The sequence below is a fragment of the Penicillium concentricum genome, assembly GCF_028827145.1.
Source record: "Penicillium concentricum strain IBT 3081 chromosome Unknown utg000001l_segment0_segment0, whole genome shotgun sequence".
Lineage (NCBI taxonomy): Eukaryota > Fungi > Ascomycota > Eurotiomycetes > Eurotiales > Aspergillaceae > Penicillium > Penicillium concentricum.
In genome coordinates this window covers 4130646-4147365 of record NW_026622754.1, presented here as the reverse complement: position 1 = coordinate 4147365, position 16720 = coordinate 4130646, and the positions used below count along the sequence as shown (strand labels likewise).

At 50.4% G+C, this 16720-nt stretch overlaps 8 protein-coding genes across 8 annotated transcripts; 5 read left to right on the top strand and 3 right to left on the bottom strand.

The window, feature by feature from the left end:
• Window positions 1-151: 151 nt before the first annotated feature.
• Window positions 152-6114, top strand: N7517_001575 (HECT-type E3 ubiquitin transferase UFD4; the record flags this gene model as incomplete). Its single annotated transcript, XM_056719305.1, has 5 exons — window positions 152-284; window positions 583-858; window positions 919-998; window positions 1085-5863; window positions 5918-6114. The coding sequence occupies exons 1-5, from the start codon at window positions 190-192 to the stop codon at window positions 6112-6114; spliced, it is 5427 nt and encodes a 1808-aa protein (XP_056583440.1). The 5' UTR covers window positions 152-189.
• A 506-nt stretch (window positions 6115-6620) lies between these two features.
• N7517_001574 (uncharacterized protein) lies at window positions 6621-7276 on the top strand (the record flags this gene model as incomplete). Its single annotated transcript, XM_056719304.1, has 3 exons — window positions 6621-6674; window positions 6732-6773; window positions 6830-7276. The coding sequence occupies 3 exons, from the start codon at window positions 6621-6623 to the stop codon at window positions 7274-7276; spliced, it is 543 nt and encodes a 180-aa protein (XP_056583439.1).
• A 317-nt stretch (window positions 7277-7593) lies between these two features.
• Window positions 7594-8498, bottom strand: N7517_001573 (PaaI family thioesterase; the record flags this gene model as incomplete). The annotated part of the gene is made up of 2 exons (XM_056719303.1): window positions 7594-7620; window positions 7674-8498. 2 exons carry the CDS (start codon window positions 8496-8498, stop codon window positions 7594-7596), a joined length of 852 nt encoding a protein of 283 aa, XP_056583438.1.
• Window positions 8499-9154: 656 nt separating this feature from the next.
• On the top strand, window positions 9155-9849 carry N7517_001572 (uncharacterized protein; the record flags this gene model as incomplete). Its single annotated transcript, XM_056719302.1, has 2 exons — window positions 9155-9448; window positions 9508-9849. 2 exons carry the CDS (start codon window positions 9155-9157, stop codon window positions 9847-9849), a joined length of 636 nt encoding a protein of 211 aa, XP_056583437.1.
• Window positions 9850-9868: 19 nt separating this feature from the next.
• N7517_001571 (uncharacterized protein) lies at window positions 9869-10278 on the top strand (the record flags this gene model as incomplete). The annotated part of the gene is made up of 2 exons (XM_056719301.1): window positions 9869-9875; window positions 9971-10278. 2 exons carry the CDS (start codon window positions 9869-9871, stop codon window positions 10276-10278), a joined length of 315 nt encoding a protein of 104 aa, XP_056583436.1.
• A 593-nt stretch (window positions 10279-10871) lies between these two features.
• N7517_001570 (URC4/urg3 family protein) lies at window positions 10872-12331 on the bottom strand (the record flags this gene model as incomplete). The annotated part of the gene is made up of 4 exons (XM_056719300.1): window positions 10872-11497; window positions 11565-11738; window positions 11792-12116; window positions 12176-12331. 4 exons carry the CDS (start codon window positions 12329-12331, stop codon window positions 10872-10874), a joined length of 1281 nt encoding a protein of 426 aa, XP_056583435.1.
• Window positions 12332-12624: 293 nt separating this feature from the next.
• mak5 (ATP-dependent RNA helicase MAK5) lies at window positions 12625-15059 on the bottom strand (the record flags this gene model as incomplete). Its single annotated transcript, XM_056719299.1, has 3 exons — window positions 12625-13503; window positions 13559-14755; window positions 14820-15059. The coding sequence occupies 3 exons, from the start codon at window positions 15057-15059 to the stop codon at window positions 12625-12627; spliced, it is 2316 nt and encodes a 771-aa protein (XP_056583434.1).
• Window positions 15060-15254: 195 nt separating this feature from the next.
• On the top strand, window positions 15255-16556 carry N7517_001568 (tRNA methyltransferase TRM7; the record flags this gene model as incomplete). Its single annotated transcript, XM_056719298.1, has 1 exon — window positions 15255-16556. One exon carries the CDS (start codon window positions 15255-15257, stop codon window positions 16554-16556), a length of 1302 nt encoding a protein of 433 aa, XP_056583433.1.
• Window positions 16557-16720: the final 164 nt, after the last annotated feature.

Below are 16720 nucleotides of genomic sequence, written 5' to 3'. Positions count from 1 at the left end.
AAATTAATCTTCTGTGTGACTAGCATTGGTATCTCATTCTTTTTTTGAGGTGAATCTCAGAGCCCCGACGGCAACGATAACAGCTACCCGAACGCCCTCGCCAGCCCTTTCGGCTAGCCTTTGACAGGTTTGCGGATGGCGGGTTAAAAACGGCGAATACTCAATCGAGCTTCCCATACCCGATAACTTATGGCCAGGCAAAGGCCTTCCGCCAACCGCCAGGACCCTCTCGAGGATTATCCCGTCTCCCCCGCAGGCACTTCTACGGCCTCTTCTTCCTTGAGGTAGTTTCCCACCCGTTCTCTCCGCCTTTACACTGGTCGCCTGGAAGTTTAGACTCACCTTTCGTGGATACTGGCGAGCATCTGCTGATCCCTGAGCCCTACCCCGTTTATCCCCTGGGCTGTGAAGTGGATCATTCACGGTTCACCATCGCTTCTACATTAGATTCGTCATCTGTCTACCCAACTATTTGCTTATCGCTTTGACCACCCCGGTCTTCTTTTTCTGTCTTTCTCTTTCTTCGGGCTTTAATTTCGTCACACATAATAAAACAAAAGAACACTTTCTCATGTCATCCAGAATAACTCGCTCCTCCGCGAGACTCGCCACAGACCCTCCACCTGCTGAGTCCGATACACCGCTACAAACAACAGGCTCAACCTCCTCCCGGAAACGCAAAGCATCTTCCCGACACGACCGACAAACAGACGCCCCGATACAGCCAGCACCGCCGTCGCCCCAAAGGAAAACCAAGCGACCACGGACTGCAGCATCCCAAACAGCTCCATCCACTGGTCCTGTTCCTGCTGCACCCCGTCGAGGCGCCCGTACCCGTCCAGCCATGTCACAACCGGGGTAGGTGGTGAATCATAATGACGAAGAGGAGTCGATGGCTAACTTGATCTTCTTATCTAGACCGTCATCTCGACCGTCGGAGGAATCATCCAAATCGACAACCTCTCCACAACCATCAAGGCGAAAGTCCAGTCGGAACGGTGAGTTTCATAGATTGAGATTCGGCAGTGTGATACAAATTGGTATCTAAATAGGATGGTTGCTAATTCCTTTTGCTTATTTATAGACCGACCCGCGACAACACAGTCTCCACCACCCCGACGCTCGAAGAAGCGTTCCGCCAAGCCGAATCCCGATGTTGTGATGAAAGATGCAGAGGAGGAAATCGAGCAGGAAGAACATCAGGAAGAACATCAGGGATCCCAAACGGGAGAGAGCAATGATGGCACCAATCCCTCAGCGTTTGGAGATGATGACATGGATCCGTTCCACAGCAGCCTGTTCGGTGGCCGAGGCCCCATGGGACTCCAGAGCACTCTACGTGCGCTTACTGGCATGATGAGCGGCATGTCCTCGCGTCTTCGAGATATCCTCTGCAACTTGAGAGCAAAGGATGATCCATCACTCCAACTGATCGCCCTGCAAGAGCTGTCGGATCTCTTGCTTGTTTCGAACGAGGATAACCTGTCTGGTCAATTTTCACCCGACCCGTACGTGAAAGAGCTCGTGGCCCTGATGCAACCGAACCAGTTCGGCGAAGAGAATCCCGAGATTATGCTTCTTGCATGTCGTTCTCTCGCGAACCTAATGGAGGCCCTACGGGGGTCCGTGGCAAATGTTGTATATGGTGGTGCTGTGCCTATCCTTTGTCAAAAGCTTCTTGATATACAGTTCATCGATCTGGCTGAGCAGGCTTTGAGTACTTTGGCCAAGATTTCAGTTGATTTCCCAGCCTCAATTGTGCGAGAAGGTGGACTGACTGCTTGCCTCACATATCTGGATTTCTTCCCAACTAGCACTCAACGCACAGCAGTCAGTACGGCCGCCAACTGCTGTCGTAACCTCCCCCATGACTCGTTCCCTGTGGTGCGGGATGTAATGCCCACCCTACTGAACGTCCTGTCTAGCAATGACCCTAAGGTCGTGGAGCAAGGGTGCCTCTGTGTATCACGGATTGTCGAGAGCTTCAAGCACAGACCTGAGAACCTGGAGGAGCTAATTGAGCCTGCAATGCTCAAAGCTGTTCTTCGGCTCCTACTGCCAGGAACGACCAATCTGATTGGGCCTCATATTCACACGCAATTCCTCAGGGTATTGGCGATCATATCGAAAACAAGCCCACGGCTGTCAAACGAGCTTCTCAAGATGGATGTAGTGGATACACTTTACCAGATTTTGACCGGCGTGTCACCACCACAGGATGTCGATAACACGGCCGTCAAGATGGACAGCGTGCTAGTTATGCAAGCATTGATTCACAGGCCCCGTGAACAAGTATTTGAAACTCTTAATGTCATCTGCGAGCTACTGCCAGGTGTTCCAAGCCGGGATGCCTCAAAGACTGACAACCTGCTAAGCTCATACTTTGATAGCCAGATGTCTATTGGGCTGAGGTCGCCCAAAACTAAAGAGGCAGTGGAGGAGAGGCGGTCCTTGCTTGTCAACTGCAAGACCGAGCTTAAGCGTTTTGCAATGATTCTGTTCCCAACTTTGACCGATGCCTACTCGAGCACGGTCAATCTGCATGTCCGTCAGAAAGTCCTGATTGCACAGCTGAAGATGCTGCACATTCTCGAGCCTTCTTTGATTGAAGATGCCCTGCGCACAGTTCCTTATGCTTCATTCTTGGCTGCTATTCTGTCCCAGAAGGACCATCCTTCTCTCGTATCTTTGGCTCTACGCTGCGCTGAGTTACTGTTCCAACGCCTTGAACATGTTTATCAGCATCAATTCCACCGCGAAGGAGTGATCTCCGAGATCATCAAACTATCTGAAGGCTCCCTGTCAGGAGACCAGGAGAACATCGATTCATCCGATCCCACAAATGTAAGCACGACGACAGATCCATCGCGCGGCGCCAACCAAGAGACAGGCGCTGGCGGAGAGGATGAAGATGAAGACGATGAAGCCGATGACTATGACGACGAGGATGGCGAGGATGATGACCATGAGGACATGTCTGATTCCGAGGATGACTTCATGGCGGGCCCACGCAGTCTACAAAAGATGGACAATGCCCTCAACGACTTAGTTATCCGGGATGCTCAAGCTTTCCTCGAGGTATATGAAGCAAGCCATGGTGAAACCGTTCGAGCAGAGGCTCTGAGGATATTGACAGCACTGAAATCCCTCGCCTTGGAAATTAAGTCCCGCTATTCTCGTGGCGGTGAGGGCGGCCTCCTCCTATTTAAACAGCTCGCATCGTATTTTGATGGGGATGCATTGGAGAGTATTACCAGCTCTGAATTGCTCAACTCCGGCATTATTCAGATTCTTCTCTCCGTTCTTGGTAACTTCCAAGCGCCTTCTATTCGCGATGCTAGAGCCGACTTCCTGCGGGCGTTTATGGGAGTTTCAATCTCAGACAAGGCTCAAAGCCAAAGCACCGCCACAACACCTTTCAGCGTACTTATCCGCAAGTTGCAAGACCTGCTTAGCAGAACGGAACATTTCGAAGTCCTCACCGTCAGCCACAATTCGTTGGAGAATACCCGCAGCAACGCAGCCTACATGCTGAGCAAACAGCTCCGACTCAAGCTGGTTGCCGAGGAAGGGTCTGAAGTTCCTCGTCCTTACCGCAACATCATGGTGTCAATCCATGCCATTGCTACATTCAAAGCCTTGGATGACTTCCTTCATCCACGAATTGCTGTGGCGGAAAAGCCTCGCCCCTCACGAACTAGGGACTCGATTCTCTCCCAAATTGCCAATGCGTCCCGGCTTCGTGAACAGCTGGCTTCGGGGTCTGGTATGAACCTCCCCAGTCATACAGGGGGCTCTGCCGATTCCACGGATGGTGCCTATGATCCCGCGACTGGTCACTCACGTGATGGATCAAATCGGATTCAAGAGGATGAAGACGAAGACCACGATGACGAGCCCCTTGAGTGCGCAGATGAAAGGCAACTGACCGACGAAGAAGAAGACGGTGCCGACGAGGACGAGGATGAAGAACTCAACGCCATTGTGGATGATCTCGATGAGGATATGGAAAATGACAACATTTCCGACCCCTCGGCAGTCAACATGGAGGTGGCATCCTCGGGCAAGGTCACAGCTCGCAAGGAGGATGGTACCCGAGTTGGGACTCCTGCATCCAAACCTTCATCCTCAACTCCTGCCGCTCTCCCCAGTCGCATGCGCAACAGCTCGCTCGCCACTGCCGGGCGCCCCTTCTCATCTTATGCCGCTGCGATGGCCTCAGTGCCCCAGGACTGGCACCTTGAGTTCTTCGTAGATGGAAAACCCGTTACTAATGAGACAACTATCTACCGTGGTGTTCATCACGACCGAGAGGACTTGGACGAGAGTAGTGCCAAGAACGTCTGGTCGGCAGTCCACACCATCACGTTCAAGCGCGTTCCTGGTCCTCCACCGCCGGAACCCTCAACCCTCACTTCGACTACCCAGGCTTCTTCTGAGGGTGATACCCTTGAAATCCCAGCCTCTCTCGACAAAGACCCTACCACTTCATCCATCATTCGTCTACTTCGTGTTTTGCACGAAATGAACGCAACGATTGATGATATCTTGACCGATACCAAAGATTCTGCCGCTATCACCTCGGAGCCCTTGTCCCAATTCATCAACACGAAGCTCACGGCCAAGATCAACCGCCAACTCGAGGAGCCATTGATTGTGGCCAGCGATTGTCTTCCAAGCTGGAGCGAAGACCTAGCCAGGCTTTTCTCCTTCTTGTTCCCATTCGAGACAAGACATCTATTCCTGCAGTCAACTGCATTTGGCTACTCGCGGGCAATGATGCGATGGCAAAATTCCCAAAGTGGCGAGGACAGCCGACGGGATCTGCGCCGCGATGATCGCCCATTCCTTGGGCGGCTGCAGCGCCAAAAAGTTCGGATCTCTCGTTCTCGCATCCTTGATTCTGCATTAAAAGTCATGGAGCTCTATGGGTCTTCCCCCAGCATTCTTGAGGTTGAATACTTTGAAGAAGTTGGTACTGGATTAGGACCGACTCTTGAATTCTACTCTACTGTTTCCAGAGAGTTCTCGAAGAAGAAGCTTAAGATTTGGAGAGACACGGATGGGAGCGATGCTGCAGAGTACGCATTTGGCAAGCGCGGCCTGTTCCCAGCGCCTATGAGTGATGAACAATCAGCCCAAGACAGCGGCAAGAAGCAATTGAACATCTTCAAGGTGCTAGGAAAGTTCGTGGCGCGCTCGATGCTTGACTCTCGGATTATCGACATTTCGTTCAACCCCGCCTTCTTCCGTATCGCGGATACTCTGTCCTCGGTGGCACCATCCCTGGGCACTGTCAAGCTGGTTGACCACGACCTTGGGAAGTCCTTGCTCATGCTCAAGGAATTTGTCAATGCCAAGAACGCTATTGAGGCAGATAAGTCGCTTTCGGCGGCCCAAAAATCCGAGGCCGTGCAAAACATCACGGTCCATGGTGCCAAGGTCGACGACCTGGGTTTGGACTTCACCCTACCTGGATATCCTTCTATTGAGTTGATCCCTGGCGGCTCCGAGGTGCAGCTGACAATCGAAAATGTTGACACTTACATCGAACGGGTAATCGACATGACCTTGGGCAGCGGTGTCCGGCGTCAGGTGGATGCCTTCCGGGCTGGGTTCTCGCAGGTCTTCCCCTTCTCTTCCCTTCGAGCTTTCACTCCCAGTGAGCTTGTCATGCTTTTCGGACAAGCGAAGGAGGATTGGTCTATCGAGACCTTAATGGACTCCATTAAGGCCGATCACGGGTTCAACATGGACAGCCGGAGTGTACGCAACCTGCTGCAGACTATGAGCGAGATGGACGACCAGCAACGCCGAGATTTCCTTCAATTTGTCACTGGTAGCCCCAAGCTCCCTATCGGAGGTATGTTGATCCAATTTTTCACTGTATAAATTCCCACTAACACAATCAATTTAGGTTTCAAGAGTCTCACGCCGATCTTCACTGTCGTGTGCCGCCCAAGCGAACATCCATACACACCAGACGACTATCTCCCCAGTGTGATGACTTGCGTCAACTACCTGAAGTTGCCCGACTATAGCGACCTGGACGTTCTCAAGAAGCGCCTCTCAGTGGCCATCAAGGAAGGCCAAGGAGCTTTCCATCTTTCCTAGACCCGTGGACAAGTTTTCACTCCCAAAATGTTCACTATCTCCTCTCTTCTCTCTTTTTTTGCTAGCTTCCGTCTTTCTCAACCAGGACGAGAAACTCTTCACGATGCGATGACATGCGACCTGTTTCTGCTTTGTTCCTCAATTCCCAAGTTTTCAGACGGGCTGTTTCGCTGTTCTTCTCTTTCTTCTCTTTCTCATATGCCATCTGGGTCGAAAGGCGTCATGGCGGGGGTTCCTTATGATAGTGGTATTAGATAGCAATGATCACTTTCTACTGAATTTTGTTTTTCCGATGTAGGCTTTATAGTTCCTCTGGCTAGAACGTCCGGTACTGAGGTATCATTTGTACAAACGTACTGTAGCACAAACACTATTGATGTAGAGGTCAATTGCCCCATTAAAGAGTGGCTTTCTCTCATTCCTCCGAGATCACCAAGACTCATCACCAAGTCTCAAGATACATATTCATCGCATTGCCTTTGAATAAGATAAAACTATCCCATACTATGGCCGCTCCTCAGGAGATTACCATCGAAAACCTCAATGGCCACTGGGTCCTGGTAATTATACCACCTCCCTTGGAAGATGCTAAGTTCTAATCATATTGCTATCTACAGAACAAAGATCGTTCCAGCGAAACAGACCCTATCCTAAAACTGGTAACAATCCCCTCTATATCTACACCAAACCCCAAACTAATCCTCACCATCCACAGCAAAAAGTCCCATGGTTAATCCGCAAAGCATTCAAACTCGCAACAATATACATCCAAATCACCCAATACCAAACATCTGAAACAACCCAACCATCCACACACATCAACTTCCTCCAAACAGCCACGGCAGGTCTAGCCGCAACTAAAGAAGAGCGTGTTCTAGATTGGAAGATATCAGACCATGAGGATTACTTCTTCGGTCAGGTCCAAGCTCAGAGTGAATTCGTCCATGGTGTTACTGATGAAGATGGGGTTTTAAGGCCTGGGTTTGAGATGCAGACGGCGAATGACAATATCGAGATAAAGAGATACTTGCGAGGTGAGATTGAGGCGGATGGGGGAAATCTGCGGGTTTTGTACTTGAGGATTCGACGATGGCTGACAATGGGGTCTGGGTACATACTTTTGAGAGGAATGTTAAGTCTGGATGGACGGCTGAACAGGTGAGTGTGGTTTATTATTTGAGGTATTAGAAGCTGATTATTGTAGATTTGGGGGTTTGAGATGTTTGGGGGTGAGCGATACTTCTCTCGTCGAGTTGTGGTTATGGGGAAGGGGGAATATATATGTGGGAGGGTTGTGTTTGATTTTGTTAAGCGTCAAGGTTAATATCCCATTCCACCTTTGAAATGATTGAAGCAATAGACATAAATGACTGTTTGGTCTTGGAAATTGAGAAGTCTATTCTAGTCTATAATCTATGAATCTAATCTATAACTCTATAACTCTATACAATGGGGGATATATCAACTTTCCAACACACTCTAGTTCGAATAAATCGACACCATAGACTGTAAAAACTGTTAGCCACACTTCAAACAGATAGAATAAAGGGTTAACTCACGTCCGCAAATTTAGGCTCAATAAACAAAGCCTTGGCTTCCGCAACCATTACGGCACCTTCACTATCCTCCCGCAACAGACTAGCATCTGAAACGATGCTATGCGAGTCCGCAGACAGCGGCAAAGTCCAAGGAAGATAAGTCATACTCCCCTCAACCCAAGCCTTCCTACCCTCAACCTTAGTCGTTTTCGTGCGCAGCACATACATCCGATCAGGAAGCGCCGGCTTCCGGAAATCCACATTGAGATTAGCCGTCATACCCAGCCCGCTGGGGAAAGCCGCAGAGACGCAGCGTGCAAACACCTCATCAAAGAGAACAGTAAGAAGACCACCATGCACAAAGCCAGGGTGACCACATAGATCCTGACCGATGTGGAATACTGAGACAACGTTGCTGGCTTGGTCGCCACTTTCGGCTTGTGCTTCGGACTTGCCGGTTGATAGCCACATGTATGGTGCGAATGCGAGCTTGCCTGGACCGGTTAAGCTTCCGCCCACGAAGTGGTGCTGTCTGATGGGTGGTGGGATTGCGAGATGGGGACGGGTTTCTTTGTAGGTGCTGTGGGTTTCGCGGAGGGTTTGGACGAGTGGGATTTGGGAAACTAGTGTGTCGAGGGCTGATTCATGGTGTGGTGATTGTAATTGGGTCTGAGAAAGGAATGGTGTTTCTGTTTGGCTGGGGAGTGCTTGGTCGTGAACGACTGCTGACCGTGTTGGGCCTTGTTGGTGAAGACGCGCAATGGGTGCTGCAGGCGAGTATGTTCTGAATGCTGAAAGGGTTTGCGATCGGAAGAGCCGACGCGCTGTTTGTGTAATGTTTGACATTTTGGAAGTATGTATGAATCCGATATTGACTCTGCTGCATGTTAGAGGGGCTTGTTTCATTGCCGACCGGGGTACATACTGCAGAGGCTCAGATTACTCGGTTGGATTTTTGAGTTTGTCGATCCCTGTAGTATGAACTAGGGCTAGGTGATATATGTGATATATGAAGTATCCAGTATACCACACTTGGACTTTTTGCAATGACGAAAAGAGGATTGACCGGCAATTTAAAGAACAGACCCGCCACCATCTGGACTCCTGTTTTTCTTTAAGCCGATTTTTCTCTCCTGGACCCAAACAGTGGGGCTCAAAGCCTTGGAACAGCCGATGATCGGACCGAAGTGCCAAGGAATATAGTTCGGCATGCCGAGAACGCCAAGACGCCATAGATCTATATAAAATATAGCATCATACTTCAACATTCTTCAATAGAGAAGCCTAATAGTCGTAGTATGGCATTGTAGTAGAGTGATTTTAGCCTGGGAGGGGGCCTTCCGCGTTGGGGCGAACGACGCAGAAAGGTTGCGTTCTTATAAAACGCAGCTCACTCTTGTCGTCTCCTCTTCGCATTTCATTCAAGTATCTTTCATCCAGCTCTGATATCATCTGCTTTCTTGATTCACTTTCAAATCAAGTATCTCTCATCGGAGCTCAAGATGAATGACCAAACCTACCTCTCTTCTGGCGGGGACACCACCAGCGACCCCTCTGGCGCTGGCATCAACAACACCCCCCAGAACGTCACCATTTTTGGTCCTGGCGCGGGAAATGTCCCCCGGGCCATCCGCAACACCTTCTCCCCTGGCTGGAGAAAACCCTCCCAGATCAACAACCCTGTTGCTCCTGGGGTGGACAATGTCCCCCAGAGCATCATCCTTTTCCGTCCTGGTGGGGCCCATAATACCCCCCGGACCACCAACAACTCCCTCGGTCATGCAGGTGGCATCAGGGTGCGTGCCGCTCGCCCTGACAACTTCGACCCCCTTCAACTCCCCCCGACGACGACGAGATCACCGCCCCCGAGATCCCCACTCATGACCCCGACTTCCTCGGGGAGGAAGAAGATGGTTCCGACTACGAAACCATCGACGATATCCTCGGGGATTTCGATGGGGAGGCGCTGCTGTGGGAGTGGAGGGTGGAACATGAGGACGAGGAGCCACGCACCCTTTCTCCTGGTTACTTCGAGCGCCTGGAGGCCGAGCTGGACGACCTCATCGCAGGACGCGATCCCCAGCAGGCCGAAGGGTCAGACTCGGACCAGGGGGATGTCCCCTCTGTGATCGAGGTGGAGGATATCGCCATTGAGGCCAGAGATAGTGACGAGGACACTGCTCTGGATGAGGCGTAGGCAAGCAATGATTACTCAAATGCAAGGTATGTTTCACTTTATATTCACTTGTCTCCTAGATCTCAGTCAGTTTCACTTCGGCATCATTTCAAGCTCATTACTGACTTATCTTGTCATCTAGGTGCCGGTGAGGAGAGCGGCTCCTCCCTCATCGGCGTTCCTCGACCTTGCAACGCCCCACCACGGCTGACCTTAAGCGTGGTGGGGCACGAATGCTATTATGAATGGGTTGGGTGGAGGGTGGAAGGGGGAAAAGATTCTTGTTTGAGTATCCCCCGGGAGGAGGCTGGCGATGTATGGAGTGGACCGTCGACGGCATGTGTTGTTTGCTGTGTCACTCCAGCCGGCAGCTCATATGAGTTGCCTGCTGTGTTGAGTATATTTCTTTCTGTGTTGAGCGTTTTTGTTTTGACTCCACTAGCGAGATGATCACTGATGAATACATGTATCATTCTCATTCCACCCCGTCATTTGAAACTCCTATGATAACGAAGAGGCATATCAACATTTGGAGACATGGGATCAAAGGAGATGTTCCGAAGAAGCAGAGCCGAAAGAGACATCGGAGCCTGGTACGACAATACGCAATACGATACGGGAACGATACGGCGAACCATGAGGCTTCAAACATCGAGCATTTCGAACTTACGCGGGATGCCCTAGACACTTCAATAACCTGAGAATTTCATTCCCAGACCGGTTGCGCGGCTTCAGCGGCCGGGGCTTTCATAAGCTCATTGCAGACAGGTAAGCACAGATATACTGGACCGAGTCATCAGTACATATATTCTTCTACTCAACCGGGAGGGAAGGAGCACGGTGCCAGTATCTATAAGCATTACACAAGATGGAGCGTGACGCGGTGATTGATGCACTGGACTACAATATAAACTAAGAAGCTCAATCAATACTTTGTCGAATCTAGAATGTATTTTGGGTTGTGAAGAGGGTAGATACATTGAATGAATCTATTCAAAAGGGCTATTCATTGAATTTGATACTAGATATTAACATCAAAACTCCTAGAACAAGGTACCATCGCCAAAGTTCAAGATAGGACTGCACTTCGTCTCCGGACGTTTAGCCGCTGCCAGCTCACGACCCGCTTTCCAAGAACCCGCCTCCAACACCTGAGGCAGAGACAACTGGACCCCATCCAAGCGAGCGAGAATCTTCGTATGCAAAACATCGAGGAGGGCAACAGTCATCGCTCGCCATTCCACAATCTCATCATCGCCCGCACCAAACGAAGGCAAGCTACCCCCCGAAAGGCTCAAACCTCGCTGAAGTGCCTCGGGCTTCAATTCTAGAACTCCCATATCGACAAGCATTCCTCCGTTGCGGTACTCTGGCAGACCAGTTCCCAGCTCGGTATTAGACCATGAGACGGAGAGCAGACGGGAGAACGGCACCATCAATGAGTACGCTAGCCATTGGGTCAGCTTATGGAATGGTTGGATGTTGGAGTAGGGCTTCGACTCCGATCCAGCCTGCTGTTCAAGTGCTCGCAGAGGCCATGCATCGCCGATGGGTTGTCCGTTCACGTGGGTACGATCGGACGGCCAGATAGGAATCAGGAGGCGCTGTAGCACGTCCCAGAGGTCCTTGTAGTCCAGCTTTCCATCATTCGACTTGGAAATGAGGTAGTCTGGAAGTAAGAATCGTTTAGTCATTTTGATAAAAACTTCCCGACTTCATGGGCGGTATGAACTTACCAACAAGATTACCCGGACGACCAGAGGGACCAAAGATATCTTTCAAATTCACCAAAGACTCGCCGAGCTTACGGAGGATATCTGCACGAGCAGCTACTCCGATCATAGGATTGCCATCGTCGACCTGGAGTCCACGGGATAAGATGTCTACATTGAGATTGCGCAATGCATCACCTAGCACAAGAGTCAGCTAACTGCTATCACATTGAATCAAAGCAAACGCTTACCATTGGCGGTGTGTTTCACCGAAGAGTCCGGACCAGCAAAGTCACCATTTAGGAACATATGCAGTGCCGCAACCGCAATACCTTCGCTCCGATTAAGCGTCAGACCACTTTGTGACTCTTTGAATTTCCAAAAGTCTCCAGCACCAGCATCCAAAAGAACAGAGACGAAGAAAAGATCTATCAGTCTGCGTGTCTTTTCGGTGGTGTCGCATTTCTCATCCCATTCGGCTAGGAGAGTGGCTATGCGGGGAACCCCGCCGACTTCGAAATGTTGCCAACGGCCATGGGGTGGAATTAGATGATACTTGTCAGGGCCGAAGTCGCGCTATGATAGTGTGAGTTGTTTTATGCTTGGAAATGTAATTGGAGATGTGTTAGCCCTACCTGAATCAGTTTAAGTACATAGTCGGTGGCATCTTCCATGCGGTCAGGGTGGTAGTTGAAATGATTCAAACGACCTTCTTCGGCTAGTTTGAGGACCACATGGGCTCTTGTACGGACGGCTTCTAGGCCTAATAGTTCTTCAATTTGGGGATCCATATTGATGGAGAGAATGGGGGATATCTGGAGGAACAGAAAAGGGCGGTTTAATACTCCGAGCAAGGCGGGGGGAACGTATGCACTTATGTAAATAACTGCATACTGAGTGAACTAGTTAATATTTAGGGCCAATTGATCTTTGAATATGGCATAGTCCTGTTGGGGTATTCTTTGTCACTTATCGGTCTTTGGTCTGATATCTTATCTATCGGGGAAGTCCGATTGCGAAGGATTTATGAGTCAAGTATTCATTTAGTATATACTAATGCTTTTTTAACAAACGCTTTTCAAAATTAGAATGTCAGAGGGTCAAGGTGGCCCAGGAAAGCATCGTTGCCCTCACCACGAAGAAGAGCATCGATGTCAATGCGACCGGCAGTAAGATACTTCTCGCTGACACCGATGTTCACTCGTTGGGAAAGATGTTGTTTGAGTTCCGCACGAAGGCCGGCCATTTCGCTCTTGCTAGTTTCGCTAGCCTCCTTGTCACGTCTTTCGCGGCCACCACCACGACCACGACCTCTACCCTTAGACTGATCGAACTCGTCACTGTCATATTCGACACCGAGATCTTCGGCCGCAGAGCGGAGCCAGTTGTCCTCGGTGTTGATCTTCTCCTTGGCAATGGTGGATTCGGTAATTTTCTTGGCTAGGCCCATGCGGGGGCGGAGGCGAGCAACCACTCGGCGATCGATGTCGAGAGACTCGAGGGGAATCTTCTTGCTAGGTCCCTCGGGGTCGTCGGCCTTCCGCGCCTTCTTGGCGTGGATCTTTCCGGCGAGACGGGCAACGCCGACAACCTCGTCAGGAGCACAGATGAGGATACTCTTTCCGGACTCACCGGCACGAGCAGTACGACCGGATCGGTGAACGTAGGCGTCTGCTGTGCGGGGAACGTGGTAGTGGATGACGCAGTTAACCCCCTTGATATCCAAACCACGAGCGGCGACGTCGGTAGCGACAAGAATTGAGCTTGGGTTGGCAGTAGGAGATGAGAAACGCTCGATGGAACGGAGACGGGCCTTCTGGGCCATGTTGGAGTGGAGGGCGAACACGGGAAGTTGAAGAGCTTGCAAAAGCTGAGTGATGCGGCGGACGGCAGAGATGGAGTTTGTGAACACAAGTGTCCGGTTCTTGGGATAGTAGAGGAGGACTGAGTAGAGGTAGAGGTCCTGATCATTTGAATTAGTATCGGTATTAGAGCGGTTCAGAAATAAAGTCTCTTACCTTTTCCATAGCAGGGCATTCGACAATTCCTTCCTTAAGCCCGATGGCCATCTGTGACTCCGGGTTCACATCGATGAACCTGGGCTTCTCTTCGTGGAAATTCAATTTCTTGAGAAGGTACTCCATAGACGCTTTGTTGTCCAACATATCACCACTTGACCAGCGGCTTTTACCTGCTAGCTTTTGTTGAAGATCCTTGTGGAATGTAGCCGAGAAGACAAGAGTCTGCCTTGCAGATGGCTCCTCCTCTTCTTCTTCCTGGTCCATGTCGGCAATGTCTCCGGCTTGCTTTTTGTCTAGTGCATTAAGGATATCTTCCATCTCCTTGAAATGACCTTCACTCAGCAGTCTGTCAGCCTCATCGACGACCAGGAACTGGATTTTCTGCATTTTGCGGATCAATCCCGTTCCTGTGCTTAGGATCTCCCAAATTCGGCCGGGAGTTCCAACGACAATATCGGCCGTGGCAAGTTGTCTTTGCTGCTTCTGAATAGACATACCACCGGTAATAAGAGCGATTCGTGCGTTGGTATCCGGGGAATTGGTAATCAGCTCTCCAATATGTCTTCCGAGCTGATGGGCCAACTCTCGAGTGGGAGATAGAATCAATGCAATCGGGCCTTTGTTCTTTTCAGGCTTGTCGGACTGTTCCTCCTGTTTTCCTCTCTTGTCCAAGTAATGCTCGATAATCGGAATACCGAAGGCCAATGTTTTACCGGAACCTGTAGAGGCCTTTCCAACAACATCGTGCCCATCGAGAATGGCAGGAATACTGGCTTTTTGAATGGCCGATGGGGAGGTGAACTTCATTTTGGAAAGAGCCGTGTAGATCTCGGGCGAAAGATTAAGGCCATCCCAGGCCGACACGTCCACACCGTCGTCCTCTTCGACATCATCGAGAGCCGCGAATCCGAGCCCGGCCTTAATGTTCTGGCCCTGAGCAGGTTTGGACTCCTTAGACTTTTGCTCCTTAGGCTTCTGCTCCTTGGCCTTTTGCTCTGCTTTCTTGGCTTTGTTTTGCTCCTTCTTCTTGTCCTTCTTTGACTTCTTATCATCCTTCACTTCGGTTGCAGCGGGAGTCTTCTCGGTGATAGTAGACTTCTTGGACGAGTCTTCGTCGCTAAAACCATCCCATTCGTCTGCGTCGTCTGCAGACGGGGGCTTGAGAATCGATTGTGTTGGCTTGCCAGCTTTGGCCTACCCATCCAACCATATATTAGCATTTAGTCAACATGATCGATCAAAGTATGCAGACTCATACCTTGAAATGAACACCTCCATCGCCCTGTTTTATGATCTCGACACCCTCAATCTCCTCCAGTCCAAAGAAACCCTCTGCATCATCCATCCGATCTGGCATATCAACTTCCTTCCAGTTGAGGTCCTCAACTGCGATAGAGCCATGATCCTCGCTTGACGCTGCGTCAGACTTAGCCGCCTTCTTGCGTTTGTTTGCCTCAGCCACCTGGGCTTTGGGGTCGCGCGCTCTCTTTTGACCCATTATGAACTGCGTAATCCTTAAGTATTACAGTTTGTTCTGGTTGACAAATGTTCCAAGCACGCCGTCGGGGAAAAGAAAAAAAGCGGCAGAAATTTTAGTCCGCCTTTCGAATCTTATCTTTTCGTTCCCCACGTTGGTCGCAAAATTAACCCACTTTGACAGACGATTGCCAATTGCGCCTGGCTGTTTTTCAAGATGGGCAAATCATCCAAGGACAAGCGCGATGCTTATTACCGTCTTGCCAAGGAGCAAAATTGGCGCGCCCGCTCCGCCTTCAAGCTTATCCAGATCGACGAGCGATTCGACCTATTCGAGCACGAGAACCCGGACAATGTGACGAGAGTCGTGGATTTGTGCGCTGCGCCTGGAAGTTGGAGTCAAGTACTCAGCCGTGTCTTAATCAAGGGCGAAAGCTTCGGGCGACGAGCATGGCTCGAGAAAAAGCGGATAGAACAACAGGGATTGGAGGGCGCAGAGACGACAGCCGATGATGATAAAATGGACTGCGATGAGCCTTCTTCAAGCTCTGAATTAAAGCCCCGGAAGAATGTCAAGATCGTATCTATCGACCTGCAACCCATGGCACCTCTGGAAGGTATCACAACCCTCAAAGCTGATATCACACATCCCTCTACGATTCCTCTGCTCTTGCGCGCTCTGGACCCAGAAGCATACGAACAACCATCCACCCCCTCCGACTCTACGTCACAAGTCACAGAGGCTATCAGACAACCTCACCCTGTCGACCTGGTCATCTCCGACGGTGCTCCGGATGTAACAGGTCTACACGATCTAGACATTTATATTCAATCACAACTCCTCTACGCCGCGCTAAACCTTGCTATGGGCGTTCTCCGACCGGGCGGCAAATTCGTCGCCAAGATCTTCCGCGGCCGCGACGTTGACCTTCTCTACGCGCAGCTACGGACCGTCTTTGAGCGTGTCAGCGTCGCAAAGCCGCGCAGTAGTCGCGCTAGTAGCTTGGAGGCATTCGTGGTCTGCGAAGGCTTCATTCCACCTGTTAGTGACAGCGGGGTGGTCGGTATGGCCGCATTGAAAAATCCACTCTTCGGCGGTGCTGCAGCTCCAGCCGCCGTGTCGGAAGATGGCAATGTGGCTGTCGAAGTCCGCGAGCAAATCGACCAGGACACACAGGCCCGGAATACCGTGACACAACCCGCGACAATTAGCAGTCCTGCGCCCAATCATTCCACTGAAGTCCGCCATCTTCAAACTACAACATCACAAGACAAGCCCCAACCTCAGAAACTGTCCAACAAATTCGCGGTTGAGAACCGGTGGATTCCGTCGTTCATTGCTTGTGGTGATCTTTCCGCTTGGGATTCTGATGCATCATACACCCTACCTCCGGATTATGTTAATCTGGATCCTGTTCAGCCACCCACTGCACCACCGTATCGTCGGGCATTGGAGTTGAGGAAGGAAAAGGGTGGTGCATATGGAAAGACCAAGTATGGTAATACTGGGCGCGTTTGATAGTTACGTTGCATGAATTTCAAGAAAAAGTTGTATGTATAGACGACCTAGACACGACATAGCATTTTCGAGGGTCATGCTAGGAAGGCATTGTCTTCGAAGCAGATACCCAAATACATTCCATTAAATTATATATTCTAATAAGGGATCTGAAAGAGAGGTTT